Source organism: Rattus norvegicus, chromosome 1, assembly GCF_021556685.1.
Source record: "Rattus norvegicus strain SHRSP/BbbUtx chromosome 1, alternate assembly SHRSP_T2T, whole genome shotgun sequence".
Lineage (NCBI taxonomy): Eukaryota > Metazoa > Chordata > Mammalia > Rodentia > Muridae > Rattus > Rattus norvegicus.
This window is the reverse complement of record NC_141534.1, coordinates 24,015,618-24,043,429: the sequence shown is the minus strand read 5'-3', so window position 1 is coordinate 24,043,429 and position 27,812 is coordinate 24,015,618. Positions and strand designations below refer to the sequence as shown.

The window sequence follows — 27,812 nt, the reverse complement described above, 5'->3', positions numbered from 1 at the left end:
TAAATTAGTAACACAAACATCATTTATCTGGAGTTCTACCCTAGTTACCCAGAGCTTATATACATGGTTTTTACTTCCAATCTGCCAGGAAAAAATTCTAGTTGATATCTGGTAACAGAGCATGAAAAGATACTATATACATGTAGCATCCACATTATTCAAAAAGAAGTCCACACACTGTTAGCCAATGTCTAAGTCTGCATAGATTTAAAAAAAAAATGAATACAGCTGTTTAAAAGAGGAAATAGTGAATAAAGTTACAGAATGGATATGAAGAGAGATCTTTTCCAAACTTTTATTTGTGCACATTCAATTTAAAAAGATAACGTTTACAGGTTCTTTGGTGCCTATATTCAGCATACAAAAATGTAAAAGACTATTCACAAATCAAACACATTAGCTCCAACTGGAAAAATAATGACATCAATAAAACAACTGTAAGGTAGTGCACACTGCGACAGCTCTGCCTGTGGGGACATGAGATCACTGCGAAAATAAATAGAACGTCCTTTTGTAAAAGCAGCAATGTCATGTCTTGTAAACTTCCTTTTTATATTACAGCAAAGGTTGAAGTAAAATCCAAAGAGACTGGAGCTTACACTGTAGCCGTGAGTACGAGTCTCTGTCCTCAGTCACTGTTGGTCCAGTTTTCCTTGTGTTTCGAGTCCAATGTGCAGCAGGTTTCAAATGGTGCTCAGTTAGAGACTCTAACCAACGAAGTCTGAGTTACAAAATCTCCTTCCTGCTTTCAAACACGAATGGGTAGATCTGCTCCACGGCTGTGGCCACAGCCTTTACATTGGGCCCTGTAACAAGGAGGAGGAGGAAGGGTTGAGAGCAGGCCAGAGAGGGGCACTGATTTCCCGGAGTTAGACACACTCACTCCCCTGGTTTAGAAGCTCAGGCCTGTTCACAACACTACTGCACACTTACAAAGTCACGAACACAGTCAGAGTAAGACCCAGGCAGTACACTGTTTTAAAGCACAGCGTCATGTGCTTAAGCTTCTGGCACTGGCACGAAGAACTGCTCTGAGGGGCACAGGCCGAGGAGAACAGCCAGGAGATGGAAGGCCGCTACCCAAGCTCTGGCTCTTTCTCTGTAGGCTCTGAAAGTGCTCAGCTCACGCCAGCACGGAGGCAACCACTGACTTCAGAGCTTATTTAATTCAGCAGAATTCTGGAGGCAGCATCAGGTGACAAGGCCATGCAATGGAGTAATTAGTCCATGGAACTCGCACATTTACATGATCAAAAGGAACACGAAATGAAGAAACGTTTCTTAAACGTGTGAACAAAGCAGTCTTGCGAATAATATAATCACCCCTTGAAAAGTCATGAAAGCTTAGCTGCCCACCGACTGTAAGCTCCCCTAGCACTGCACACACTGTATCCTGACCCACTCCTTCTGGCTCGCCTCACCCACTGTACAACGCTCTCAGGAACCATACATTCACAGGAGATTCTGCATTATGTATATATGGCATGGTAATAATCAGGTCAACTGTCTTCAGTTTGGTAAGGTATTTAACCTATCAATTCGATAATTATACTTAAAAAAAAGTCAGTCAAACACAAAGTCTAGTAATTAAGCAGCTCAGTTTTCTTAAGTTTGCTACAGTGTCCTGTTTATCACCGTCCCTCCTGCCCTTAAGTCAGAGTCTCACAATGTAGACCAGACCGGCCCCACAAAGATCTGCCTGCTTCAGTGCTGGGACTAAAGGCCTCTTTAGGTTTACAATGTGCTACTCAGAAGTTTAGAAGCATCTGAAATAAGAGAACAATTTCTCTGCCTCATTTTTAAGATTCAGGCAGGAGCCTGGCAATTGGCTTTGAGAAGAAGGAAAAATACATGGCATGAGTTAACTGCAGCTGATTGGTTGAGTCTTCATTCACTTGAGAATTAAAAAAAAAGGGCTGGAGAGATGGCTCAGTGGTTAAGAGCACCGACTGTTCTTCCAGAGGTCATGAGTTCAAATCCCAGCAACCACATGGTGGCTCACAACCATCTGTAATGGAATCTGATGCCCTCTTCTGGTGTGTCAGAAGACAGCTACAGTGTACTCATGTACAAAATAAATATTTAAAAAAAAAAATTCAACAAGATTCCTTAATCTATCTTAGACCATTTTGTCTTCAGGGCCTGACTCCTAAAGTATGTCCAAGTATAATTTATTATCACAGTACTCTTTAAAAAAAAAAACCAAAAACTGCAAGCAAATGCCTTCCTGGACATGTGCACTACCTACTGAAGCTACCCCATCCAAGTACTTGGTGGAGTCAAATGAGACAAGGAAGCACATGGAGAAAATAACAGAAATTAGTTATACTGAATATCTATCTCCAGACCTGAAAAAATGGGCTTCTCCTACATAATTTAAATGTAATATTGCATACATTAAAAGTTATACTATGAAGATTATGGTGGGATATTCCTATTCAAATGTCTGCAAGTACAGTTGTGTCCTAAGTACACTGAGACCATGTGCGGCAGACACAGCCATGTGAGCATGAAGAACACCTGATGAGGATGACCGTGAGCCCACACAAGACAGCGCGGCATCCATGAGAAGCGAGTGATGCAGTTCGGAACAGGTGTGCATCAAGTCCAGGTTACCTGTCACCGTGATACTTCCTGTTGAAAATATCTGTAACGTAGCTCTTAGAGACTTTATCCGATAGCACACAGCAGGATGAAGTTCAGGTTCATAGCTATATAAAAACACAATTACCAATTACATTTTGTTACTTACACTGAAAGGCAGCTTCCAAGTTTGCATGTTCTCTTGACCCTCAAAGACCTACCTGGCATGAGGTCTGTTGTTCTTTGTGAATTCTGGCAAACGGATTTCAAAGGGCATGTTACAGACTGCCAAAACATTCACAACCTTAAAATCTGTAAAAATTACCTGTGGGCGAAAAGCAAAACTCCAGAAGTTATTCTTGAAACACATAAAAGTGCTCATTATAGCAATCTGTACTAATTACAAGTTCTCTGTAACATCATTATAAAATGGTATTTGTATAACTGAAACTATTGTTGTCTTTTAAATTTTATGTAATTAATCTTAATATTGAAAATGGGATATTTAAGAAAAGCGCTAGAAAAGGAAAGGAGTTAAGAGGAATCCCAGAGTCAGGATGGAGAAACTGTCACTTGAAGAATTAAAGCAGAGTGAGTGCTGGGCTCTTAAATTCATTTTAAAGGCATTTCTGTGGTCCTTGTGGTGATCCAGTCAAAAGCTGTTGATAACTGGCAGAGGTTTCTCTTAATACTGGTAAGCTTAGCTAGGAAAAGCAGCTTTGATATTTTCTAACACTAACAGGTGCTCCTGCTAATGTCTTTTTAAAACACGTCTCCCTTTTTCTCTTCATTCTCTACCCCTAGACTCCCATGTGTGTCTGTGTTGTGTCTGTCTGTGGCAGTGGGGACACACTCAAAGCCTTACACATTCCAAGCAAGTCTCTCCCATTGTGCTATATATAATATCTCCAGTAAAACATTCTCCGGAAGCCACATTGTGCTATATACAATATCTCCAGTAAAACATTCTCTCTATATAATATCTATAGTAAAACATTCTCTCTATATAATATCTCCAGTAAAACATTCCCTGGAGGCCACGGCTGTACATGAGAGCCACCCTCCAACCCAGTGCCTGCAGAACAGCAGAGCTAGAAATGCCACAGCGCCACAGCACCATGAACTGTGGTCCCACCCTCCCTGGCAGTGCACTCTCACCTACTCAGTTTCTACCTACAGCCCTACTCAAGAACATTGTTCAAGGACATCTTACTGAATATGACCTACGAAGGCCATATAAGTGGTAATTGTATTCACATTTTGACTGTAACAAAGTCAAGGTTGACTAGCCAGTGACAGCAGCTCTACACATGGGAGTGTGTAGTGCTGTGTCAACAGGGCTCTCCAGCTCTCTAACCGCCCTGACCAGGTATCCTGAGGCAATCAAAAGACAGTTTCTGATGAATGCATCTGTGTGGGAGAGGGAGGTAGAAAAGCTTGAGTCCACAGAACATTAATGTGTAAGGAAACAAGTCTCTATGGGAAACAATTTAGTGGGAAAAAAGTCTTTTCCAATCTCTACAGCCATACTTTGCTACCAAATGTTCACACTGAAGAGCAATATCAAGAATCTAGAAAAAGTTCAGCAGAGAAGAATTCTTGTGATTTGTTTAGTCTATTGAACTTTTTAACTTACATAAAATTAAATCCTTGACATGTGCAGTACACATATTTTTAGAAAATGTTACCTGAAAACCTAGTTTCTGCAGACTACGGGCTAAACGTCTGGCACCAAATTTAGCTTCTTCTTCACTGTAGTTGAAATAAAAACAGATGATTAGTGGCACAGAAAATGCATTCTACACTGAAAGCTGAGGAGCTTTACGTCTAGGGTGTTCTCCCGGGGTAGCAGAGCAGAGGATACGCAGTACCAGCCCAGCCAACACTTACCTCGTTGCTCCAGTGCAAATAATTTTTCCTGAGGACCAAATTGTAGCTGTAATTCTAGGTTTTCTAAGCTTCATTAATACTTTCTGGAAAAAAAAAAAAGCAATAATCCAATTACTTTAGTCTTGGCAAACAGCTCTGTCCCATGTGCCCCTGTTCGTGCCCACCTATTACGCAGGGCTGAAGTGACTACCCAGCCAGGCACCATCCTCAAGTGAAGGCCAATACTAAATGCAATCAAAGTCTCGAGAATGGCTTAGCGGAGTGTAAACAGACTCAAGAAAAGGTCTGCGCAAGTCTCTCCCTGCAGTGGTTTTTCCTAGTTCCATTATGTGCACATTACAAACTCAATACAATTCAGTGTGAGGAATACTTAAAATCGAGCAAGATAATGTTCAAACCAAAATAAGCTATAAAATTTCAGGCAAGAAACCGTGAAATGAAGTCATCCGACATTTAGTTATTACTCGCCCACCTGAAGACTGTCAGCTTCAATTCTTTTTTTTTTTTTAATTTAAACTTTTAAATTTTGGTTTGCTTTTCTGATGCGGGTGTCTTTTTAGGTAGCCCAAGCTGGCCAACTACACATAATCCTATAGCCTGTGTGGGGACGACAGTCATATGTTTTGTCACCTGACTTTCTGTGTATTTGTTTTCTTGGTAAGGGAAGATGTTATTACTAACACATTTAAAAAAAAAAAAACTTAATTGGCCAATGAGATTGTGTTTTTGTTGAATTTAACTTGTTCTTAGTTTCTAGTTCTAAAAACTGGAGATAATTTACCTAGGGTACATAGGCACTTAGTTTTTAGAACTTAAATTGAGCCTTCAGATGCATCCCTAACTTAAAAGACAATCTTCTGTGTGTTGATGACATGTACATGTATTCATGTGTGTGTGTGCAGGCATACAGCACGGCATGCATCTCCCTGCTCTGCACTGAGACAGCCTCTCCTGTGACGCACTAGCTGGGCCATGGAAGCCCAGGGATTCCTTCTCTGCCTCTGTCTTCCACAGGAGGACAACAAGCATTCCTGCACCTGGTTTTTACATGGCTCTGGGCATCCAAATGCACCACATTTGTGCAACAAGTGATTTGCCCACGGAGCCACTTCCTTGGTGTCTAGACCCTGTCTAGTCTGGGCCTGATAGGCAATCCCTTCTCAGTGTAGTGTGGATCTTAGCACTCACGAGCCTCGTGCTCTCCTTTCTCCTCAGTCTTCAGTCTTCCTTCTCTGGGCTATGTATGTATGTAATATCACTGAGAGAAGGGATGTGATACTTGCTGTGCTCAGTCTGCCTTACTCCACTGAACAGGACGCCCTTCACTGCACGCATTCTCCAAGACAGACACGTGTACCACTTTACCTTCCCTCTCATCTCCCAGTGGCTACCTAGCCGCCTGACTAACACCTGCTCTCAGAGGTTGACTTTGTAACTCCACCAGCAGCATGAGGCCCACATCCCTGCCAGCTGGGAATGAGCATGGTCTCCACAGGCTCCTATGCCTGAGGACTTGTCCTCAGCTGGCGGCACTGCTTGGGAAGGAATGGGAGATGTGGCCTTGGAGGAGGTGTGTCACTGGGGTTTGAGGTTCCAGTTGCCTCGCCCAAGCCATTGCCAGTGTTGGTCTTTCTATGGCCCTAACTCTGCTGCATGCTGGTGGATCAAGATGTGAGCTCTTGGCTTCCTGCTCCAGCCCCAGGCCTGCCTGCTGCTGTGCTGCTCACCTGAAGCTCTGAGCCTACACAACTCTTTCCTCTATCAGTCACACTGTCTCACAGGGATAGAAAAGGAACCATGATACTAGCATCTGCTGTTCCCTTTTCTCTAAGAGTCACATTGACTAGGGTGACCTGGAGTCCCAGTATGGTATGTACTTTATCAAAGCCAAATGCATACCCACTGTCACTAGAAAGCTGACATCAAATCACTAAGATTTTGTTACTTACTGATAACACTAATGTTTTTAAATAGGTTTAACAAAACATAAAATCTTACATTTAGGTTAAAACACAAGTCCCATTTTTTAGCAATTTATTGCTAAACAGGAAAATTAACATGCAACAAAATTAAATTAGGGCTTGTACTAGGGTAGACAGCCACCAAGACTAAGTAAGCGTTATTTCTAGTACTTGCAGTCTCCATGAGAAGCGCCTCCTCTACAGGGGCCCATGCATCCATTACACCTAGCATAGCAAGGTGCTCACAACTTGTCTGTACAATGCACACAGTACACATACTGAAACGCAGATACTTACCCCAACATCACGCTTATAAATTACATTTGCTCCCTCCAAAGCAATCTTCCTTAAGTTCAAATGGCATCTTGTTCTAAAAACACAGACTACATTTGTAATTAAAATGTCCAATGCAACATCACTGTCTGCATCCATTGGGGTAGTTTAGAAACTTGGTTTCCCACCACGAAGATCACATCCTGGGAAAGAAAACAAGATAGTCACTGAACTTCTATGTTTTGCCATTTCTCACAAATAATCTTAAAATTAAAATATAATAAACAGTTTTCAATTATAAGAATCAAGTAATATCTCCTATCACAAAATGTCACAATAGATGCAACAAAATTATTATCTTTAAATAACTTTCAATCCTTAAACCAGTAGTAACTTTTTCATGGTTCAGGTGTGCTATAGTTCCAATAAGAAACCAAGCATGCCACACTCAAGGACCGGACTTTGTGGTCTCTGAGTCCTTGTAGGCACAATGCAAACCCTAGCGTTTTTTTTTTTTGTTTGTTTGTTTGTTTTTTTTTTTTCTTTTTTTCGGAGCTGGGGACGGAACCCAGGGCCTTGCGCTCGCTAGGCAAGCGCTCTACCGCTGAGCTAAATCCCCAACACCCCTAGCGTTTTACATAAGAATTTAATTCTATGCTGATACCATGGCCTATGCTGATAATCCCTGCACTTAGGAAGCCAAGGTAGGACTGACCCAGATGTAGGGCTAGCCTGGGCTACATAGTGTGACCCTGTTTTAGAAAATTAAGAAATACAAATTTCTAACACCTGCATATAACCATTTAATATTCCGTTCTATGTATTAGCCATACCCTAACCTCGCTGTATGTTTTCTTGTATTTTTGGTCTTTAATATGCATATCTTTCATTTTCTGTTCCATGTGTACATGTGAGCTCCTTTAATCCTTTATTCAGGATTAATGTACCCACATTTCTGAGTAGAATTTTAATGGTTATAATTATAACATCCCTTTTTTGTACTGTCCTATCTGACCTAAGTACTAAGATTATGCCAGTTTCAGAAAACTTATGGTAGTTCTTGTTTTAAAATTCTCTGAAAAGCAATATAAAAGCACTTATTTTAAAAATATTTGAACTTCTTAGTTGCCTGAGATTTTTGGAAAATTAATTCAGTATTGTTAGTGTTTTAGAACAACCGACATTTTTTTTTTTTTTTTTTTTTGGAGACAGGGTCTCTCTGTGTAGTCCTGGCTGCCCTGGAACTCCCTCTGTAGACGGCTGGCCTTGAACTCACGAGATCCACCTGCAGCATCTGCCTCTGGAGTGCTGGAGTTAAGGGCCTGTGCCACCACTGCCTGGGCATATCTTCCACGGTTTTTCTTGGGGTCTTACTGATGTTCAAGCCTCAGCCACAGCAGTGTTCAGCCAGCCCCACTCTGTGTGCTCACAGCCTGCTGCTGCGAGGTCTTCCTTCCTTTCCCTTCCCTCCTCCTCCCCCTCCTTCCTTCCTTCCTTCCTTCCTTCCTTCCTTCCTTCCTTCCTCCCTCCCTCCCTCCCTCCCTTCCTCCCTTTCTTCTTTCCTTCCTTCCTTCCTGTGCTCGTTAAGCTGATCCCATCTTTGCTTTTTTTGGGGGGGGGGGGGGGCTATGCTTATTTCATCTCTTTGAGATTTGTTCAATTCATTTTGTAATTTTTTACAGTGAAAACTACTTAAGCTTGAATTCCTTTCTCTCTGTCTCTCTCTGTCTCCCCGCCCCTCTGTCTCTCTCTCTGTCTCTCTCTCTCTGTGTGTCTGTCTGTCTGTCTCTCTCTCTGTCTTTTAAAATAAACACTGAAGGCCATCCTCACCCTCACCAGCTCTTTCAGCATTTCTCTACTTGGGTATATTTTTCATTGCCTGTCAATTCTAGTAACATTTAAAATTCTGTTAGTTTTTCTTGGATGAGTTATTCAAATTTTATAAACATGCTTTTTTTTTAAAAAAAAAAACCTTACTAGTTATAGTTAATAGCTGAGGAAATGTTAACTTAAAAGAATGTAGTAACATTATGGCAAATGGCTAATGGTCCTAGCTATAGTATAAATATGACAACATTCTCTTATAATTTGGTATAGAAACATTCTACCAAAGATACTGTTGCAGTGGATTATCAGAACCTAAAATATGTGCACACTCAGGGAATTGTTGTCCGTTGGTAATATTGAGCTAAGCAAAGAATAAACAAGATTGACCGTAAGAGACATACTATCCCGTGAGTGTGTGTGTGTGTGTGTGTGTGTGTGTGAGAAAGAGAGAGAGAGAGAGACAGAGACAGAGACAGAGACAGAGAGAGAATGAACGGACGTGCACGCTCAAAGGTCAAAAGGCATCAGGTCCCTTGGACCTAGAATTATGGACGGTTGTCAGCCACCACGTAGGAATCTGAACTCAGGTCCTCTACAAGAGCCGTAAGTAAGATCTACTTAATCGCTGAGCCTCTCTTCAGCCACAAGACACACTTTTCTGAATAGTATACAACACGAAAGCTTAGACAGAGGTTTGTTAGTGTATAAAGTTATTCAGAGATGTTCAATGGTTAAGAGTACCTGCTCTTCCACAAGCACGAGTTCAGTTCTCAGTACCCACATTAGGAGGCTCACCAACATCCTTAACTCCAGCCTTGGGGTCAATCATCTCTGGCCTCTGTGGGTACATACACTTAACTAGTATGGAGGCTTGACATGAGATTATTTTGGTGCATATATATGATATATATATATGTATCGAAGCGTTAGCATCTCTATGTAGAGAATTAGCACTTTTTGGTAGAATCTGAATTTCCTTTTTGTTTTTTGAGCCAGGCTTTCATGTAGCTTACGCTGTACCTGAGGGTGAGCACCAACTTGTAATTTACCAACTGAGCTCGACCCCAGCTCTGAATCTCAATTCCCAAATCAACACATACCCATTAGGTGTACTGTTAAAAGTAAAGTTACTTCAGCTTACATACTCTTTGTCTGGGACTCATATTTAAAAATGGCTTAACTGTTTTGTCTCACTTTCGAGTTTGATTTGTCAAATACTCCAAATTAAAATATTTAGAATGGCAGCGGTCTTGTTTTCCTGAAGTGCTATGTTCCCAGCACTCTGTAAAGCACACGGAAGCAGAACTCCTCCCCCGACTTGCCCAGTGACTGTGTGGACAACACAGCACCTATCTTTAGGGCTCTGACTTTCTAGCCTAGGGCTTGGTATTCACTGCAAAGCCACTGCTTCAGCAACTACAACCTCGGATCTCCTGCAGAACACTGCCCCCTCCTGGCTCTGACGGCAAACTTCATCAGAAGCAACCACATCACATTTTCTACAAGAGGCCACAATAAATGCTGTCATAAAAACAAAGCACAAAGGGGTTGGGGATTTAGCTCAGCGGTAGAGCGCTTGCCTAGGAAGCGCAAGGCCCTGGGTTCGGTCCCCAGCTCCGGAAAAAAAAAAAAAAACCACAAAGCACAAATAACCTTACCATCCAATGGAGGGCCAAAAAAGCCAAACTAAATAGATCTGCTTCCACACAGGAGAAGAGTCTTACCACTCTAAGAGACTGTGTTACAGCTGTGGATGTTGCAAGGGGCTTTAAGGCTTGACCACAGTTAGCATCCATCCGTAATCTGAGAACTGGCCAACTTAGGGTAAGATTGGTAACAGACCGATTTACAACACATACAAGTCTACTCACAAAGTCCCAAGAGATCTCTCCTTTCTAAACGTCAAGCAAATCAACACAGTTCCACACTAACACAGTATTCTATAAAGCAGCCATCCTACATCCTGATTTTACCATGCTACCCAACTGTCAACACTTCTCTGAGAACCAGAATCCTATTGCCTTTTAGAAGACTGTTCTCTCTCACCTCGGAAAGTAGCATAAACTGCAGAAGAGGGCTTTGCTGCGGGGCTTATATTAACTCTGTGGCGTCATCAGTCACCTAGCTTTCTCCACGTCTTCAGCCCCTCTCCTGTAAACGGGGGTATCCTATGCATGGCCAAGGGGAGGTCCAATATTGTCACCAAGAGCAGAGCAGGCAGCAGGTACTGAGCGAGCTTGCAGGTGCTTTACAGCTGACTATGGGAACTGAACACGACTGGGTGAGTTGGTAAGAGAGCTTAAGTGCCCTTACAGCTGCAGATGGAGAGACGCAGATCCTAGCAAGTGAACGGGCCAGAACCTGGGTAGGAAAACTTTTCCAGGCACTCAGCCATGCTCATGTTTCCACAGTGTCTGCAGTGCAGGTAAACATACAGTGCTGAGCAGGACAAGGAGGCCTAAACCATTTACCACGTGCCTCTGAGAAAGTCTGATTCCTCAGCCAATCCACTAAGGTACACCAGTAAAGTATTTAACTGTGAAAAACATAAATCCCATTTTTAAAATTAAAATTAACTAAAAGTATCCACAAACAAGGTCTTTGACTAAATTCTTGTTGAACAATCCAGTATAGACGACATTTAAGGGCATTACCAATGACCTGTGCAGATCTACTTGACTTGACATTAGGGAATTACTGTGAACTTTGTTAGAGGAGGCAGCAAGAGTGTTATCCAGATACCTACGCCAATTTTTAGAGATCTGCAGAGGTATTCAGGTATTGTCATGTACCTATGATCAACTTGAACTTTAAAATACAGGAATCCGTCCCTATTGGAAGCCAGTGACAGATCTTGCTGTGCAGTGTCTCTCAATGTCTGATACCTCACCACACAAATGTCCACCATCTAATGGGAAGATGAAGGCATGTAATATATACAACTTTCTGATTATACACTAAGTTCCTGTCTTAACTCTAGTGTCAGCCTACATATGCCTTCTCAAGGCTAAACTTCCTGCACTCCCTTTCCCGCTCCCGTTCAAGGGCGGCAGAAGGATAAAGGAGGCACATTACTGTGGTCCACAGAACAGCGGCCTCAGTGAGCTGGAACCCATTAGCTGACCAGCAGGGGCCATGCTATCGCAGACATTCCTGTACTTGCCCCAACTGCTTATACCTCACGCTTAGAGTTTTCTTTCTTCCAAGTATGCAAGAAAAGAATTTATAGTATGCCTGGACTCACACAAAAAGCTAAAGGAAGGATATGTCACCATATTACATAAAGCACTGAATAAATGCTGAAGCAAACATACCTTATTAAAATTAATGCTCACTATACACACGTCTACCAGTTAACTATACTACTTATTCTAAATAAAAATCCTTCTACCTGTAAACACAGTGACTGGAAGACTGAGACAACAAAGAGGTCATTGCAGGTCAGGGCCAACCTAGGCTACACAAAGTAAGGCCTTCCTCCTCCTCCTCCCCACCACCACCCCCCCCCCCCAGCCTGAAGACTAGAAGACAGGTGGCATCCATGTGAATAACTTGCATTAAAATGACTATTATAATTTTTTAAACCTATTCTTCAGAGAAGGCCAGAGTGACAGCTCAGTGGTGAAGGCTCTTGTTGCCACCAAGTCTGACAACCATTAATGGGACTCACACGATAGATGAAAAGAACTCCAACAACTTGTCTTCTGTCTGATCTTCACACACGTGATACAGCCATGTGAACACGCACAGATAAACAAATATAAATGACAACAAATTAAATGTAATAAAGAATTCTACAGGGAGCTACAAAGACTATTTTTTATTAAGAATAATTGTATTTTGGCAACTATCTACTGAGCACACAAAGCCACATAAAAATAAGTTTTCTAATACTTCAGTGGTATCTTAGGCAATGGTGCCTAAAAGGCAGTAGGAGAAATGTAGATGCTGTTCATTTTCTGAAGGAGACCACTGCTGGGAGATCCCTCTCAGGCTGTGTAGCTGACTGGGAGCTGTAGCTTGCTTCCACTGCCCAGTACCCGGAGTGTGGGTTGTATTATAACCATTGCTAGCCAGGGCAAGAATTCTAACTTTGAGTATGTTTTCTACAGAATACACTTTTATACCTTCATAAATTAAACCACAGTAGACCAGGAGCCACCCATATTTTATACATACAAATTTAAATTTGGGGGCTCAAACTTAAAGATATACCAGCTCCTTATTATGTGTAGATAAAATTTATTTTAGATGTCCCGTGCTATTTTAAGTAAACTCTGAGGGTTAACCAATTGTCAGCTGGATAGGATCTAGAGCCCTAAAAGATAAGCTTCCGGGCATGCTTCTGAGGGGCCGGCCCTTGACTAGGTTAACCAAGGTGGGGAGAGCCGCCAACTCTGGGTGGCAAATTCCCAGGCTGGACCCTGAACTCCCCACACGAGAAGGGAAGCCGAGCACAAGCACTCAACAGCCTCCCGTCTTTAACATGGCTGTCATGTGACCGCTGCCGTAAGCTCCTGCAGCTGTGTCTTCTCTACCATGACTGACAGACGACTGTAATCCTCACTTGTGGACCAGTCAGTCTTGTTGCCCTGAAGTTGCCATTGGGGTAATTTTGTCACAGCAACAGAAAAGGAAACAAGACACTGTCAGCCCCCAACTCTCGGTATACATACATGTATGTATTTTCACTCCCGTCTGAGACAGAGCCTCACTATACAGTCCTGGCTGGCCTGGAACTCGTTCTGCAGACCAGTCTGGACCAGGTTGCAGACTCACAGACTTCCAATTGCCTTTGCCTCCCAAGTGCTAGGATTAAAAGCACGTGCCACTACACACTGCAATATAAGATTTTTAAGAAAGCATGTCAGTTCTGGTTACATACAGTACTCAACCACTGTTAGATTTTCTTAGGCTGTTGAACTCATATGTTTATCTGAGCATCTTAAACAAGATGGTGATCATATACAAGTGCTATCTTATAAGGGTTTTGTAAAAATCTATTGACAAGGGCTAGAGAACTGGCTCTGGTTAAGAGAACTGGCTGCTGTTCGAGAGGAACCATGTTCAATTTCCACACTCCCATGGCGGGTATCACAACTGTCTTTAACTCCAGTTCCAAGAGATCTGACACCCTCCTCTGAGCTCCACGGGCTCCAGGCAATATGTGTGATGCACACACACACACACACACACACACACACACACACACACACACTCACACACGCATGCAAACCCCCCACTTATAAAATAAAGCAATGACCATGATGACATCTTTTGACAACTTCAGATACAAAAGTAGCCAATACCTCACTAGTTGATTTTCCTAAATATTAACAAAGGTAAATTCTTTAAATATTGCTAACCATTTATACTTCTTTAAATGAAGCTGTTTTATATCAATGGTTTACTTTCCTGAGTCATAAAGCTCTTATATATAAATGTTAGCCAGGTTAATCTAGTCCTTCTGCTGAAGACAATCTCGGTGCACTTCAAATGTACGGCTACTGTGTCCTTGTTCGGCAGCTCAGCATCACTTCTGTTAAACCAATTCTGTAACAAACACTGGAAACCAGCCTGAGCCCCATGCTAGAACACAGCAATTCAGCAGTGGCTTGGTAGGAAGAAAGAGCAGGTGTTCTTAATGCTGAAACAAGTTTAGATCATGGCTATTAAGACTTGAAGGGCAGGCCAGCATGGAGAATGGGAAGAATTATAGGGAGAAAACTGGAGATGGAGAATGGGTCAAACTGTGTCATGTTAAGGATTTTCATACTTGTCCCAGGTGTGGTGGTAAGCTAGAAGGGTGGGAAGAATATAAGACATAAATCATTACTGCTCTGCAATAGGAGGGTGGAAATGAGATTGGTGAGAAAACCTATCAGCACTGAGTAAAAAAGAAAAGCTCAAGAGACAGAACAAACAGGACTCTGCAGTAGATACAGGGAAGAGAATGTGGAAACGGAGGTGATGTTAGGTTTCTGGCTAAGGCTCTCACTTCCTCACACCAAGGAAAGGCCGTAGATTGCTCAGGAGGGAAGTGGGTGACAACTTACTTGGAGCATCTTGAGCTCTAAAACGCTGTGAGACACCAAGAGGAGATCCAGAATAGACACGGCCATCTAAGCACTCAGCAAACCAGTCAGCAAGGCAGTCCCTTATGAGCCACATTATGAGCTACAAGCAGAGGGGAGCCTCAGTGTCTCCATGTATAACACAGCACAGGACCTACCAAGCGCCAGGCATCAACTGAAATTCCACGTGGCATGCCTGGCGCTGCTCTTGTACACAGTAAGCGTTCAGATTTAGCTATTCTTACTGTTCCTATTATTATCTCCTTTCTTCCTCCTCCATGAGCAGAGAAATGTTCAAAAATGGAAAAGGTTTCTGGTGATTCATTACAGTCTTCAAGCTTTGGAACACAAGAATACTTCACGTGTCTTCAAGTTGAAAAGCAAGACGTAAAATAAAGCCCACAATTTGATGTACCTGATCAATAAAATTAGTATGGTGGGAACATAGATTTAGCCACAAATTTAATAATAACTGCAGACTTAAATAAGACTATTTTTAATCAAAACACATGATGGCTACTGACTGAGAATGAGATGGTTGGCTGAGGAGCAGCTGTGAGGGGATGGAGAGCAGGACCAGCAAAGACTAAGCAGGCACTGGGGCACATTACACATTGATTACTTAGCTCAATTTTATTTAGGTCCCCACAGAAGCTTTAGACATTCAATTTGGAAATTAAGCTTTAAATACTCATTGCATTTAGTACTCAGTGCTGCTTCTCTTGGGTGGGTCATCTATTCTCACAGACAACAGACTAAGGTTTGAAACACTGAGAAGGGCAGGGTGGCGCATGCCTGTAATTCCAGTAACCAGAAGGCTGAAGCTGGAGGGAGGGTCGACTGGAGTTGAGGCCATTCTGGGTTACAAGGAGAGTTTCAGGTCAACCTAGGTCCCAGAGCGACACCATGGCTTTTCAGTTTCGTCTCCTCCTTAAATCAGAAATCCTTACTGAAGTCTAATGCAGCCCCTGAGGAATTAAATTAAAACAGTTCCAGCAGTTAAGGACTCTCTAAAACTGTGGAAAGACAGACATCTCTGTGTGCTTGAGGGAAAGACAGACACCTCTGTGTGCTTGAGGAGGTTGTTTTCTTCATATTTTAAATATGCCATAAACCTTAGTCTCTTGGAGATTTCTGGGCTTTGACTGCTGTCTATGAACTTTATGGCTGGCTCCTATGTCAATCTTGACCTATCAGAGACTTAATCTCATATTCCCAACTATCTACTAGGTCAAAACTCCTCAATTCCACAGAAACACGGCAGTGTGCTGCTTCCACCACTGCTAAGTGAATGAGTGGCGTGCAGTCACCAGCCACTAGCCGCTCATCACAACCAAAGACCTCTCAGTCTTAGACATGTTCACTCATGTATGCTATCCCACCACTCTGCAGGCTGAGGGTGAGGACTGTCATTGGTTTAAGGCTATCGTGAGCTACATAGAGAGCTCCAGGTTAGCCTGCGCTCAAGTGAAACCCTGGTTCAAACCCATTCCAGCCCTCTCCACAAAGCTTCAGAACCTTCCTTTTTTTTTCTCTTATACTCAGCTAACTTCAAACATAGGTTTATAGTCTGTGTCCAGACCAAGAATTATTTTTAAGCTTTCTTGCACATCATTATGGCAAGAGTTGTCCACTACAACTTTTCTGTTTGCCGCCTTCAACATCTAGTCTGTTTATCAAACAACTACCAGAATTATCCTTCTAACTGTGCTACATCCCTACTTCAAACAGACAGACAGACACCAACCTTTTGGTTCTTAGAAAAACAAAACAGGATCTAATCTGCTTGGCCTGGAGTGTTATGCACTTCCCATCCCCAAGTTTCCTTTTATAGCTGAATTTACTTAAAACACACCCTTACAGTCCACTTTAAAGCATACTGCTGGAAAGGGCAGATCATCCCTTCAGCTAACAAACTCTTATTCTAACTGCACATTTACTATGTAACTGGAGTCAATCAAGCCCTGTGAGTCGGCAGGGGAGGAGCCTCTTAGCAGTTAGTCTAGCAGTAAAGCAGATGGCGAACAAGCCGGCAATGAAATAATGAGAGAGTGTGATACAGGAGTAAACAAGATGCATGAGATGCTCAGGATGAGCCCGAGAAGTAATTTCAGCGAGAGTTGAGTCCACAGGACAGAGGACACGGCAGCACAGTACTCAGCACGCAAGGGAGACTGTGTTCTACTTCCTAGGGACAGCAAACACTAAGCTCTCTAGAGAAACAGCTCGATTTAAATGTCTTTAGCTCTGGGATCAGCAACTTGGTTGCTGAGTTAAAGGAATACTTCTGGAACAAATCAAGGAATTGCAGGACAGATTCTATTCAAGGTGGCAATTAAGTAACAAAAGTTAAGATTTAGACTTATTTGTATTACTTACATTATATTTATACTTAGCACTTCATTTTCCTTTTCCCCCTAAACTACTCCATGCTTTAAGTCACCCAAGGAACCTAACCTGTCCAACTCTTAAAGCCAGAATAGCTAACCTGTCCAGTCTGTCAGGATACTGTTCATTTCACAGCCAAAATGGGCTTATTCCTCTATTTACAAAGGGGGGCAAACAGACAAACAAAACCCCACAACAAAACTCAAACAACAAAAAACAAATCAACAGCAATAACAACAACAAACATCACAAGACAAACTAAAAGTATAGTTTCAAAGCTGGACATGTGGCCTTTGAGTCAGAGGATTACCAGGTGGAGGCCAATCAGGGATACACAGCAAGATCCCACCTCACTGCAAGACAGCCAGACACTGTTTGAGACATCTGAGGTCTTCTAATTTTAACAAAAATAAAAAAGCTGAAATAAATAGAGATGCACTTGTAGGGGGCCAAGAGGTGGGGGTGGGGCAGGGATAGGGTTTCTCTGTATAACTGCTCTGGTTGTCCTGGAATTCACTTTGTAGACCAGGTTGGCCTTGAACTCAGAGATCCCTCTGCCTCTGCCTCTGCCTCCTCTGAGTGCTGGGATTAGAGGCATGCCATCATGTTGGGCTAGAGATGCACATTTTTAACATAAAGACAACTAAGTACTCTCTTGCTGCTTCTCGGAGGTATGTTGAGAAATACTCAGGCTGTGGTACAGCCACCATCTAAGCCTACAAATGTGTACCGGGCGATCCCCACTGTGCATTTCAGAGGAAATGGCAACATGATAACTATTTGTGCACCTAAATGAGGGTAAAGTAGAAACACAGGTAACAGGAAATTTCATTTTCCTTATGATAAGGCCACCATCATCTATGTGGTCCTCCAGTGATCACAGCTCCATTGGACAGCGTATGAAACTGCCCAAGCAGGTCTGCACTGTAGTGAGATTTTTAGATTACTGTCAAGCTTTAATTTGCCATATTGCAATCATGCTAGCAATATGAGCTAAGAGAATCAGAATTACTCATACGAACTTTTTGTTTGTTTGAACATATGTTCTCATGTATGTTCAACATGGCCTCCAACTCACTCTGCAGCTAATGCCTAGTGCTAGTATATGAGCATAAGCTAGCACAGTGACCTTATTTATACTCCTAGTCCTCCGGCCTCCATCTCCCAGTGCTAGGACAGGCAAGAGCTAGCTGGCTCATCTACGAGTTTTTAATCCGCTGTCTTGTCAGATCTTTGTCCCTATGCCACCATAAGAGCATAGAACAGAGAGTACTTTCAGAGTAGCATACCAGGTTTGCTGACTATCTATGAATTGGTGATCATTTTCAACATGGCTTTGCTTCCATGACCTCCCTAAGTGAAGATCCTGGGATGTGGCCAGGCCATGATCGATTAAAGGCTGCTTAGGACTACTTCCCCCAGGCTGTCTGAAGCTAACGGTGAGGGGATGCAGGATGTACAGCAGTCATAAGCAAGCGAGTGACAACAGCTCTGTAGCTCCAGAAAAGTGTCTGACAAAGGGACGGGGTGAGCCTTTTCCCACAAAGGCTTCGAGTTCACTTTGAGTTATCAGAAGCTCTGACTAACCTTACCCATCTTCCTATCTGCACCCTGGATTAGAGATTAGATTAGCTTCATACCTTCCCATCTGTACAGCAACATCTGCCCTCAAATAGTAAGGTGGAAAAAAATACCAGGGAAACCCTTCTCCCAGCAGGTAAACTTTATTGTAAAGGGCAGTACTAACATACTGCCCTCAGGTCCGTCTCTCACGCCACCTTTCTTTTTGAATGGAACCACATGTAGCCCTGGCTAGCCGGGTGCTTACTATGTAAGTGTGGCTGGCCTCAAACTCAAGAGATCCACCTGCCTCTGCCTCCACCACACTGAGATTAAAGCTGTGAGCCACCATGCACATGAGGCTCAGGACCTGCTTTCTTAAACCTATTCCAACAGTCTTCAGAGTATCTGACGTTAAAGGAGCTATAAGCATACACTTGGGTTGGAGAGCAGAAAAACTACAGTCATTTCTCCTCACATCTGTCTCTGTTCTGTTGTCTTAAGATCTGGGATCAATGTGGCCATGACAAAAGGGTTAAGAAAATGTAATCATTATAAGATGGATTCTGACGAATCTACTTGCTCACCTAAATCAGCAGGATCCGCCAGGCTTCACTTTCTTTAATTAGGAAAACAAAAACAAAGTCTTATCTCTGAATACAAGCATCTTGCTAATCTCAGGTGTAAAATGCAACACAAACTTGGGAAAGGGAGCTAAGGAACTTTATCACCTCTATATATGAGGAGCACACCTTGCTTTGTGGTATGTGTGTGTTGGGGGACGTGCGGGGTAGAGACCTGGGCCTGACACATTTCAGGCAGTAACTTCCACTGAGTTAAATACACTATGAATGATGGGATAGTGTATATTTTATAAAATTATTATTTCAATAAGAAAACAGGATTTAGACATTAGACAACAAAGAAGACAATAGTTTGAAATCCACTTTAAGCAAAACTTTCTTTTTGATACAGGGTCTTGTTCTGGCTGGATTAGAACTCACAGTGATCCTCCTGCCTCAGCTTTCTGGGTACTGGAATTATAGACATGCTCCATCAGGCTCAGCAAAATTATTATTATTATTATTATTATTATTATTAGTAGTAGTAGTAGTAGTAGTAGTAGTAGTAGCATTTTAGTAGTTTCAAGTGTTCAATTTGACTTAACTTTAAATTAGCTATCTTGATAGTCAACTGTAATTATCAAATTACTTCCTAGGTTAGATAGTTTCAATATTTGGTTTGAGCCTTACCATCATTAAAAAATTAAGTTTTCCATTCAAAAGCCCTTTGGTAATCACTGTCACAGCAACAGCGTTAGCTCCTTCTGTAACTCTAAAGGATACATTAATCTTACAGCTGTAGTGGCATGGAAAACTCAAATGACTGATCCGGGTACTAACAAATTTCAAGTGTATCGTCAATTAAGGTATACAAGTAACAATGCTTTCTAGTCAGGCCAGTCCTGCCAAATGAGTCAACGGGGCCTGTTTCTTCCACTCAGAAGACTACACAGGCAGGGACGCCGTCAGGCCCACAGGGAGGGAAGCAGCCTTTCAATAGCTGTGACCAGGAGCCAGACCAGGCTTTGTTGGTTTCCCTTCTCTAAGAAATGTACATGTCTGGCTTTACTTAGCCCATCTGCTGTAAGTGATAACCAGATGCTCCTGTGACAATTAGACATTTTCAAAGTACTCCCCTACACTAAAACCTAATAGCACAGATGAGTCTAATAGGCTGGGATCAAAAGGAACGTCAATAATGTAACAGCAAGTCTGGGAACAAGAGAAAGGAGAGATCTGATGAGCACGCAACCGCAGAGGACCAGTGCTCAGAGCACCTGCTCACTCTCTCGGCCTCACATGACCCTTTAAGCTCAGATATTAACTCTACATTGCAGACAGTGATGCCACACCATTAACAAAAGCAGACCCCTGATGCTCAACACAGGTGGCTGCTAAGTAGGCAACAGTTCATACCTTTAATATACCCACTCTAATACCAAAAATGTAACCAATCCTCATCAAGTTACTGCTTACAAGTAAGAGCTTCAAAGTTTGTAGAAGGAAGGTTGATTCTTTTGAAACTAGTATTTCACTTAGTAAACTAGCCTTCATCCAGGCCAATCTATATACGAAGTTGTCTTTCTTGCTAGGCACCATTAGTACTCACAAGTCATGACAAAATGCTGTCTGTAGCACACCATCTAATTTCTCCCTTTCTTCCTCTAATCTTGTGTGTGCACACAAATGCGCCTAAGTATGGATGTGCAAAGGCTACAGCACAGGGATCAGGGACAACCTCACATACAGGTCCCCACCCTCTCTCTACCTTATGTAAGACAGGCTCTCTTGATTCAGTGCTGCTTCTGACAGGCTAGCTAGCCCACAGGCTTTGGGGGGACTCCAGTCTTTGCACCCCTTCTAGTCACAGGATCACAAGGATTATAGACACACCACCCACCTCCTCTGACTTCATGTGGATTCTGGGGATCTGAACTCAGGCCCTCACATTTGCATGCCAAGTACTTGTCCCAATGAGCTCTCTCCCTAGACCTCAGCACTTTCTAATGAGTAAATACTCTAAGGTCAAAATAAACGATAGCCAAACGTTTGTACTGTATGGGAGGGGGTAATATTTTAAAGTTTTGGTGACTCCGTGTGAAGAGAAATCTAAACTGCCCAAGAAGTTACTTTGACGTAAAGATTAAACATTTAATAAGATTCCTGGTAACATATTTCCTTTCATAAATCCAACCATTCAAGATAAATTATCTTCTGTGTTAGCATTTAGTCACAGTTAAGAACAGGTAAGCAGAATTTCCTACGTGGTCTGACTATTTGCCATTGATGACATACTTCTAGAATCTTGCTTTTTCACAACTATAAAAACAACATATATTCTATATCCCTTCTAAAAAAAAAAGACAGAATGTATCATAATAAAAAAATATCACATTTGTCTAGGTGTCCTAGAAGACCCCAGGTCTGTCTCAACTTGTAGAACTCTTCCACAGTGGTACTCCTAAGATGCACACAGTCCCTGTGTCTCCTGCTCAAGTGGGAGCAGTCAGTCCTTCTTTCTATAGCTTGGATTCGTTAAAACAGCCCTAATCATGCCTCTGACCTGCTGGTGCCTACAGGTGCACCACTACACAGAGAGTAACGAACAGATGTGACACAGGAAGACTTAGGTGTCAGAAGGCTTTTCTCAGGGCTTGGGCACTGGCACACAAGATAGGCTCTGTTTCATCTGCTAGGAAAGCCCCCAAATCAGTAAAATCAACATGCTATCTCCATATAGTAAACAAGTCAGTCTTCAAAACACACCGAGGATATGAACACGCGATATGGCCATGATTCACAGTGCTGACCTTCTAGAAGCTTCTTGTATCAAGCAGGCATGATGATGTCTACCAACCAACAGTTACAGTACCAGTACATATGTAATACAGTATCTGACACTTAAATTTACCTCCGTCATGTCATGTTACCCATGTCTGTCACTTCTCTGTCAGCTACCCATACATAAAAAGCACACTTCAAGTGGCACCAGTCAAAAAAGGTGTGAAGTGCAATGGACAGGAATTTCAGGAAAATTTTATAGTTCAAATGTCAGCTAAAAATCTTGACACTAAAAGCTTTAATTTGGAAACATGGTGAAAACTTTCTACTGTAAACGCTTCCAAAATCAATTTAAACTTTATTTTTCATAGTAATAATTTCATCACATTGTTGTTGATGCAACAGGAAGAAATCAACCACCTAGGGTCACTTACTTAATGTTTAAATGTCCTCATGTCTACTCAACTACACTATACAGAATTTGCTACCTTTTAAATAATGTCACATTTCTGATCAGAAATGACATTTCAAAATAATGGTTGTGCCCCATGATCTGTTGTACATTATAGCAAATTCTGCACACTCTTCTCACAGATATACCCACAACATTTTTTATCAGATTATTTTCCACCTGAAGAAAAATGTGTGGAAACCACTTTTGCACTTCCTTTAAAATCGCAAAATGTAATTTTAGCCAAATATTCAGATGCAAAATGGTAAGATAGGTGTTGAAAACAGCTTTAGACCAAGAATTACAAAAACCTTATGTTCTGTTTATAACACATAACAGGTCTGTAATATCTTTTTAACCTCAAAAAGAGTGACTGTCTATAGTAACAGTAGTACCGCATGGGCTTCTAAATACCCCAGTTATCAAGAGCTCAAATATTATCACAGTTTTATTTCAATACAATCTTTTGCATCAGAATGAATTTGAAGCTTAGCAGTTATTCTGAAATATAGAACATCTGGCATGTCCACTCCAATTCTTACCCACAAAAAGGGTTCATATGAAAATACAACAAAGTACCATTAATGAAAAACATACATAAGCCCAGGGCATGTGCTGAAAACTCCCTATGAAGCAGAAAAACATATAAAAGTATAAAAAGCATTTCTGATCAGGATACAATTGAGGAGAACACGGAGTCCTGGGGCCAACACCACGGAAAGCCAAAACAGGATTAATAAAAGTTCGACAAGAGAACTGACCAGCATTCAGGGACCACAGAAGACAGAGGGCTCAGCAAACAGTCCAGGTGAAGAAAGTCTAACGGAAACGCTGATGTGCAGGGAGTTCCTTAGGATACACACTGAAAGTTCCAAGGCTGGCACTACAACCCACAGTGGATGATCACCAAGTAGCCTTCACAGAATAATAAAATAAAAATAAGAAGCAAAAGTCTCACCCTGGCTTCTGAAATACTGACTTTTTCATCTCAGTGTTCAAGTCTCCAGTCCTTTTAAAGGGAAGCTGCTGATCTCCTTGTCAATCTGAAAGTACTTCAACTAACAACACTGGACCCCAGAGTCCCAGTTAGAAGCTTACAATAAAACAAGGACTTAAAAACTGTACCCTGCCTGGCTCCTCTTCAAGAAAGCACACAGCTCTAGATCATTACAGTTCCTGGCACTCATTTTGGGAGCACAGAATATACAAGAGGCCTGGCAGTAACAGCGACATCCTTTGGCTTAGGAGAAGCCAGGCTTAGCAACTGAACCTGTGGTCAACATATTGCCTAGAAAATTATCAATGCTGTTTCCATCATTAATCTTCAACTTTGTATGAAGAGCCTTGGTCCTACTGACCATAAAAATGTTATTACTGTAGAATGTAACCTTTCCGGACCACAGAGGAACTTTACTACCGATGGGAAAATCAGTTTTGTTTTGTTTTCTGAGGCAGACATCTAGTGCAGGAAACTTACTATTATGTACCTAAGCAGGCCTTGGACTCACATTCTCCCGCCTCAGTCTACCAAGTAGTCTGTGATGCAAGTCTGAAGAACACAGACTGATGAATATTTAACTGGGCGTATCAAACCCTAAATAATTCTTTCAACCAGACAGTGCTAAAAGTCACTCTTGATTTGAATGGACTGCTTGCTATTTTCTCAAACTTGGAAAGAGCCTGCGAATTCTGGCCAAAGTCTGAATGCCCTCCTTCCATTCCCCTTTTTCAATGACCTCACGGAATCTGAGCTTCATACACAAGCCACAGTTCTAGGCCATTCTTCTTAACCATAAGCACGCCAAGTTCACACTAGTCACTGCCAGTCTCACTCGGCAGGTGACAGATGCAGTAAAGCTCACAGATGTGGACTGGCTGCAGCTTGACACTCGGTGCAATGTGCACACTGGCAGAGCCTGCAGATGCACGGCCTGCAGATGCACAGCTCGGCAAAGGAGTGTTTTCTATTTCAGTCATTTCCCATTTTATATACTTCTAGAACCCGTCCAGGCGATTGTGCAGCGATTATCGCCTCCTCCTCCCCCAATTCTCATCCCTGCTCAGCCCTATTCACAATTCATTTCTTTCTTCCCGCGTTCCAGATCCTTCTTCCCGAAGCTTAATTTGGCTACTACTATTATTATAGAGCGGGGCTCCCGGCAAGTGCCAGAAACGACAGGCGACGGCGCCGCTATTTGGGGGAGCCCTCGCGCAGCTGCTCCAAGTTTCCCGAGAAGCCACGGACCCCTCGCTTAGTGGCATGGTCCCTTTTCCCCCTGGGGGGGAGGTGCTCCAGGACCCGGTCCATCCCTGCCCGTCCGTCTTCCTCCGCCAGGCAGGCGCGCCCCACCCCCACCCCGTTATCCCTACTGGGATGCCCGAACCGCTCGGCCTGTCCTCTGTACTAGCCGGTGGCCCGCGGCGCTCCCATGCTCAGGTCCCCGCCCGCACAGCTCCCCGCAGCCCAGCCGGCGCGCAGACGCCCCGCGGCTGCTCCGGGCCCCGCGGGTTCCGCGTCCCCCTCCCCGGACCGCCGACGGGGTTACCGTGGGAAGACGGGGCGGTCGTAAAGGACGCGGCGGCAGCGCTGCTGCTGGTTGCGTCGGACGCGGAGAAGAAGCTGGAGGACAAGGATGAAGATGAAACGGGTTCGCTCCCCAGTCTCCATGGAACTCCCGCCCCGGCCCGTTGCTAGGAGCCCCCCAAGGCTCGAGCTCCGTTTCTCGCTTTGTTGTTCCGGGTACAGGGCGGCCGCTGCTTCCCCCGCGACAATAAATAGACTAGACGCTCGGGAGCATAGAGATGGGACGAGGCAGCTAGAGTGCCGCCGGACCCGGGCACTCCGGGTATCCGCGCTAGCCACTCACTTCCGGTTCTCGCTGCTCTCCTCGCAGCCCTGGCCCCCTAGCTCCTTCCTCCTTCCAGAAGCCGCTGGCAAAGTCCTCCTGCCCGCGGGATGGGCGAGGCGGAAGTGGCCAGAGGGCGCTGGTTACCCGGGCTGCGCTTCCCTCAGCTCACCGAGGGAGGGTTGGAAGCCCCGTGCATGTTTTCTGCTCATCGCTGGCGAGCAGCATAGCACAAATGGGCTTTAATTTCCATTTAAACCAGAACTGTGCCTAGCACCCAATCGTTTATACAGACAAGCTCAGCTAGCAGCCACTGGGCCCTAGTCCTGACCAGGGGGTCCCGGGGGTCCCGGCCTTACTCAGCGAGGGCCCGGCGTGGCGGGAGCAGTGAGGCTGGCCGGACGCTGGCGACGCACACTCGCCGGTTTGAACGGCCGCACCGTGCGGGCCGAGTGAGCCCTCGGGACGGCGTGGGCCGTGCTTCCTGCGGAGCGAGACTCATAACGGCCTGAGAGTCGCCGCGCGACCCCGCTCTTGCCCCTGCTGGCTCGCCCTGGACGGTGGGGGAAGCCAGCGGGTTAAAGGCCACGTGAACCGGGTTCCTTAGCTGTTTGGCCTTTGACGGGGACCACTCCACTTGGCTTTTTGAGAATGACTGACTGACTACTGAGGGTTTGGGAGTACACAACTAGTAGGGGATTTTAAGTATTTGAGGGGTAGCCAAGGATGCCTATTCTCCCTACTGTTAAGTATGAAAACACGCGCGTACACACACACACACACACACACACACACACACACACACACACACACACACACACACACGGCACTCGAACGTTTTAAAGCTCTGTAGGACAAATTTGCTTCAGTTCTCATTTTTTGAGCAATATTAAATAGGTGTGATTGTGTGGGATAGAACGAACAAGAAGCTGGGTGAGAAAGTCATGCCTGTGGTGACTGATTTCGACAGATCTCGAAGGGATGGCACTGAGAGGAAAGAGGATATTGAGGTCTGGCTACGCTGGGGAGGGCGGGGTGTCAATAGGAATAGGGCAAAGTGAATACAGATAGAAAGTGAGAAGATGAAGTTGGAGGGGAAGTAAGACCCCAAACCATCTGCACCTTGCAGACGGGACTTTGAATTCTCTTCCAAATGCTAGGGAGTTCGTGCTGGCGAGCAACGGGGGTATGGTTTACTAAGAAAAACGATAACCACTAAACGCTCTATTTTTAAGGGCCACTGTCCCTGCTTAGAAGGCAATTTTACAACAATGGCGACTGATTCTAAGGTCTTTGTGATACTTTCATTCAAGCAGCCCAGCAGGATACCTGGAACATCTAGTGCCTTGTACTTCAGGTTGCCTTTTGTTATAGCCAAGGAGCCTTAATTGGATATAGTTTGCCTGCAAGTTCCATTTGCTGTGGTGCTGATCTTGATTGTTAGCCTGATTGGATTATTCTTCGCCCTGGATGATTAATAGAGCACACTTGTAAGTGTATCTGCGATGACGCCTTCAGAGACAGATGGATTGCTCGCAATAGATTCATTACACAGTATGGCAGCATTACTATATGGAAATGAAAGGTAGGCGAGGCCTGCTGGGAAGAAGTAGGTCATGGGTGTGTCTTTAGCTGACATTTCTTGCCCTGGCCCCTGCTTTCACTTTTCTTCCTGGAGGAGCGATGGGAACTCTCGCACCATGCACTCCTGGCCATGATGGACTGGCATCTGTGCGTGAAACCCTCTTTCTTCCCCTTTGATCTGACTCCCAGACAAAAGTAACTTATATGGCCCTTTCCCACTAATGACCAGAATACTTCCATACTATCATACTATCCCATTTATTGTCCTTCTGACGGAGGAAGTCCCTTTTAGTGAGAGAAGTGGGACAATAGCATCTCTGCTCGTACGTGCGCAGAAGACTGTTGTGAAGTTGCCATCTGCAGCCTGCTGTAAACTAAGCATCCTATGAGCGCTGTGGCACTGACACTTAAAGAGGCAGTTACAGTTGTCTTAACTGTAAGACGGCGGGGCAGTTCTCAACCTTCCTAATGCCGAGACCTTTTAATAACAGTTCCTCATGGTGTGGTGACCCCCAACCATAGAGTTATTTTCATTGCTGCAGCATAACTAGATTTGCTACTGTTACGAATCTTAATGTAACTATTTTTTCTGGAGAGGTTTACCAAAGGTGACGTTTAGAACCGGTCAGTCAAGGACAGTGACTCCCTATTCATGCTAGACCAGAGAGATGAGCGAGCTTCATTGGTAAAAGTTCTGCAACTGCAAATGTAACATAGAAACCATGACAGCAATATTGACTGTCAACTTCCTGGGGATTAGAGTCACCTGGGAGGCAGACATCTGTGCACAACTTTGAGGTAGTTTCTAGATTGGGTTAACTGAGATGGGACAGAAAATGTGGGTTGACACCATTCTATACACTGGGAACCCTGGCTGAACAGAAGGGAGAGACGTGGCTAGGTACTAGCGTTCATCTTTCTCTGCTTCCTGACTGTGGATTTAATGTGACTTGCTGCCTTGTGTTCCTGTCATACACCCCCCCACCATCATAGGATGTGCCCTTACACACCATAATAAACAGCCCAGATAA

At 43.6% G+C, this 27,812-nt stretch overlaps 1 protein-coding gene across 41 annotated transcripts; it reads right to left on the bottom strand.

Moving 5' to 3' along the window:
- Nucleotides 1–281: 281 nt before the first annotated feature.
- Nucleotides 282–25,733, bottom strand: Tbpl1 (TATA-box binding protein like 1). Of its 41 annotated transcripts, none has more exons than XM_087591814.1 (10): nt 25,557–25,733; nt 24,898–24,971; nt 13,211–13,372; nt 12,205–12,247; nt 6,732–6,910; nt 4,474–4,556; nt 4,272–4,335; nt 2,805–2,908; nt 2,617–2,711; nt 282–806 (listed from the first exon to the last, which is right to left on the bottom strand). In XM_087591814.1, exons 5-10 carry the CDS (start codon nt 6,864–6,866, stop codon nt 727–729), a joined length of 561 nt encoding a protein of 186 aa, XP_087447940.1. In that variant the 5' UTR covers nt 6,867–6,910; nt 12,205–12,247; nt 13,211–13,372; nt 24,898–24,971; nt 25,557–25,733; the 3' UTR covers nt 282–726. The 41 variants fall into 41 exon arrangements, 30 of the variants coding, with proteins under 30 accessions (XP_087447940.1, XP_087447939.1, XP_087447949.1 ...); XM_087591813.1 differs by having other exon boundaries at nt 12,205–12,242; XM_087591823.1 differs by lacking the exon at nt 25,557–25,733 and adding an exon at nt 23,113–23,266 and having other exon boundaries at nt 12,205–12,242; nt 24,722–24,906.
- Nucleotides 25,734–27,812: the final 2,079 nt, after the last annotated feature.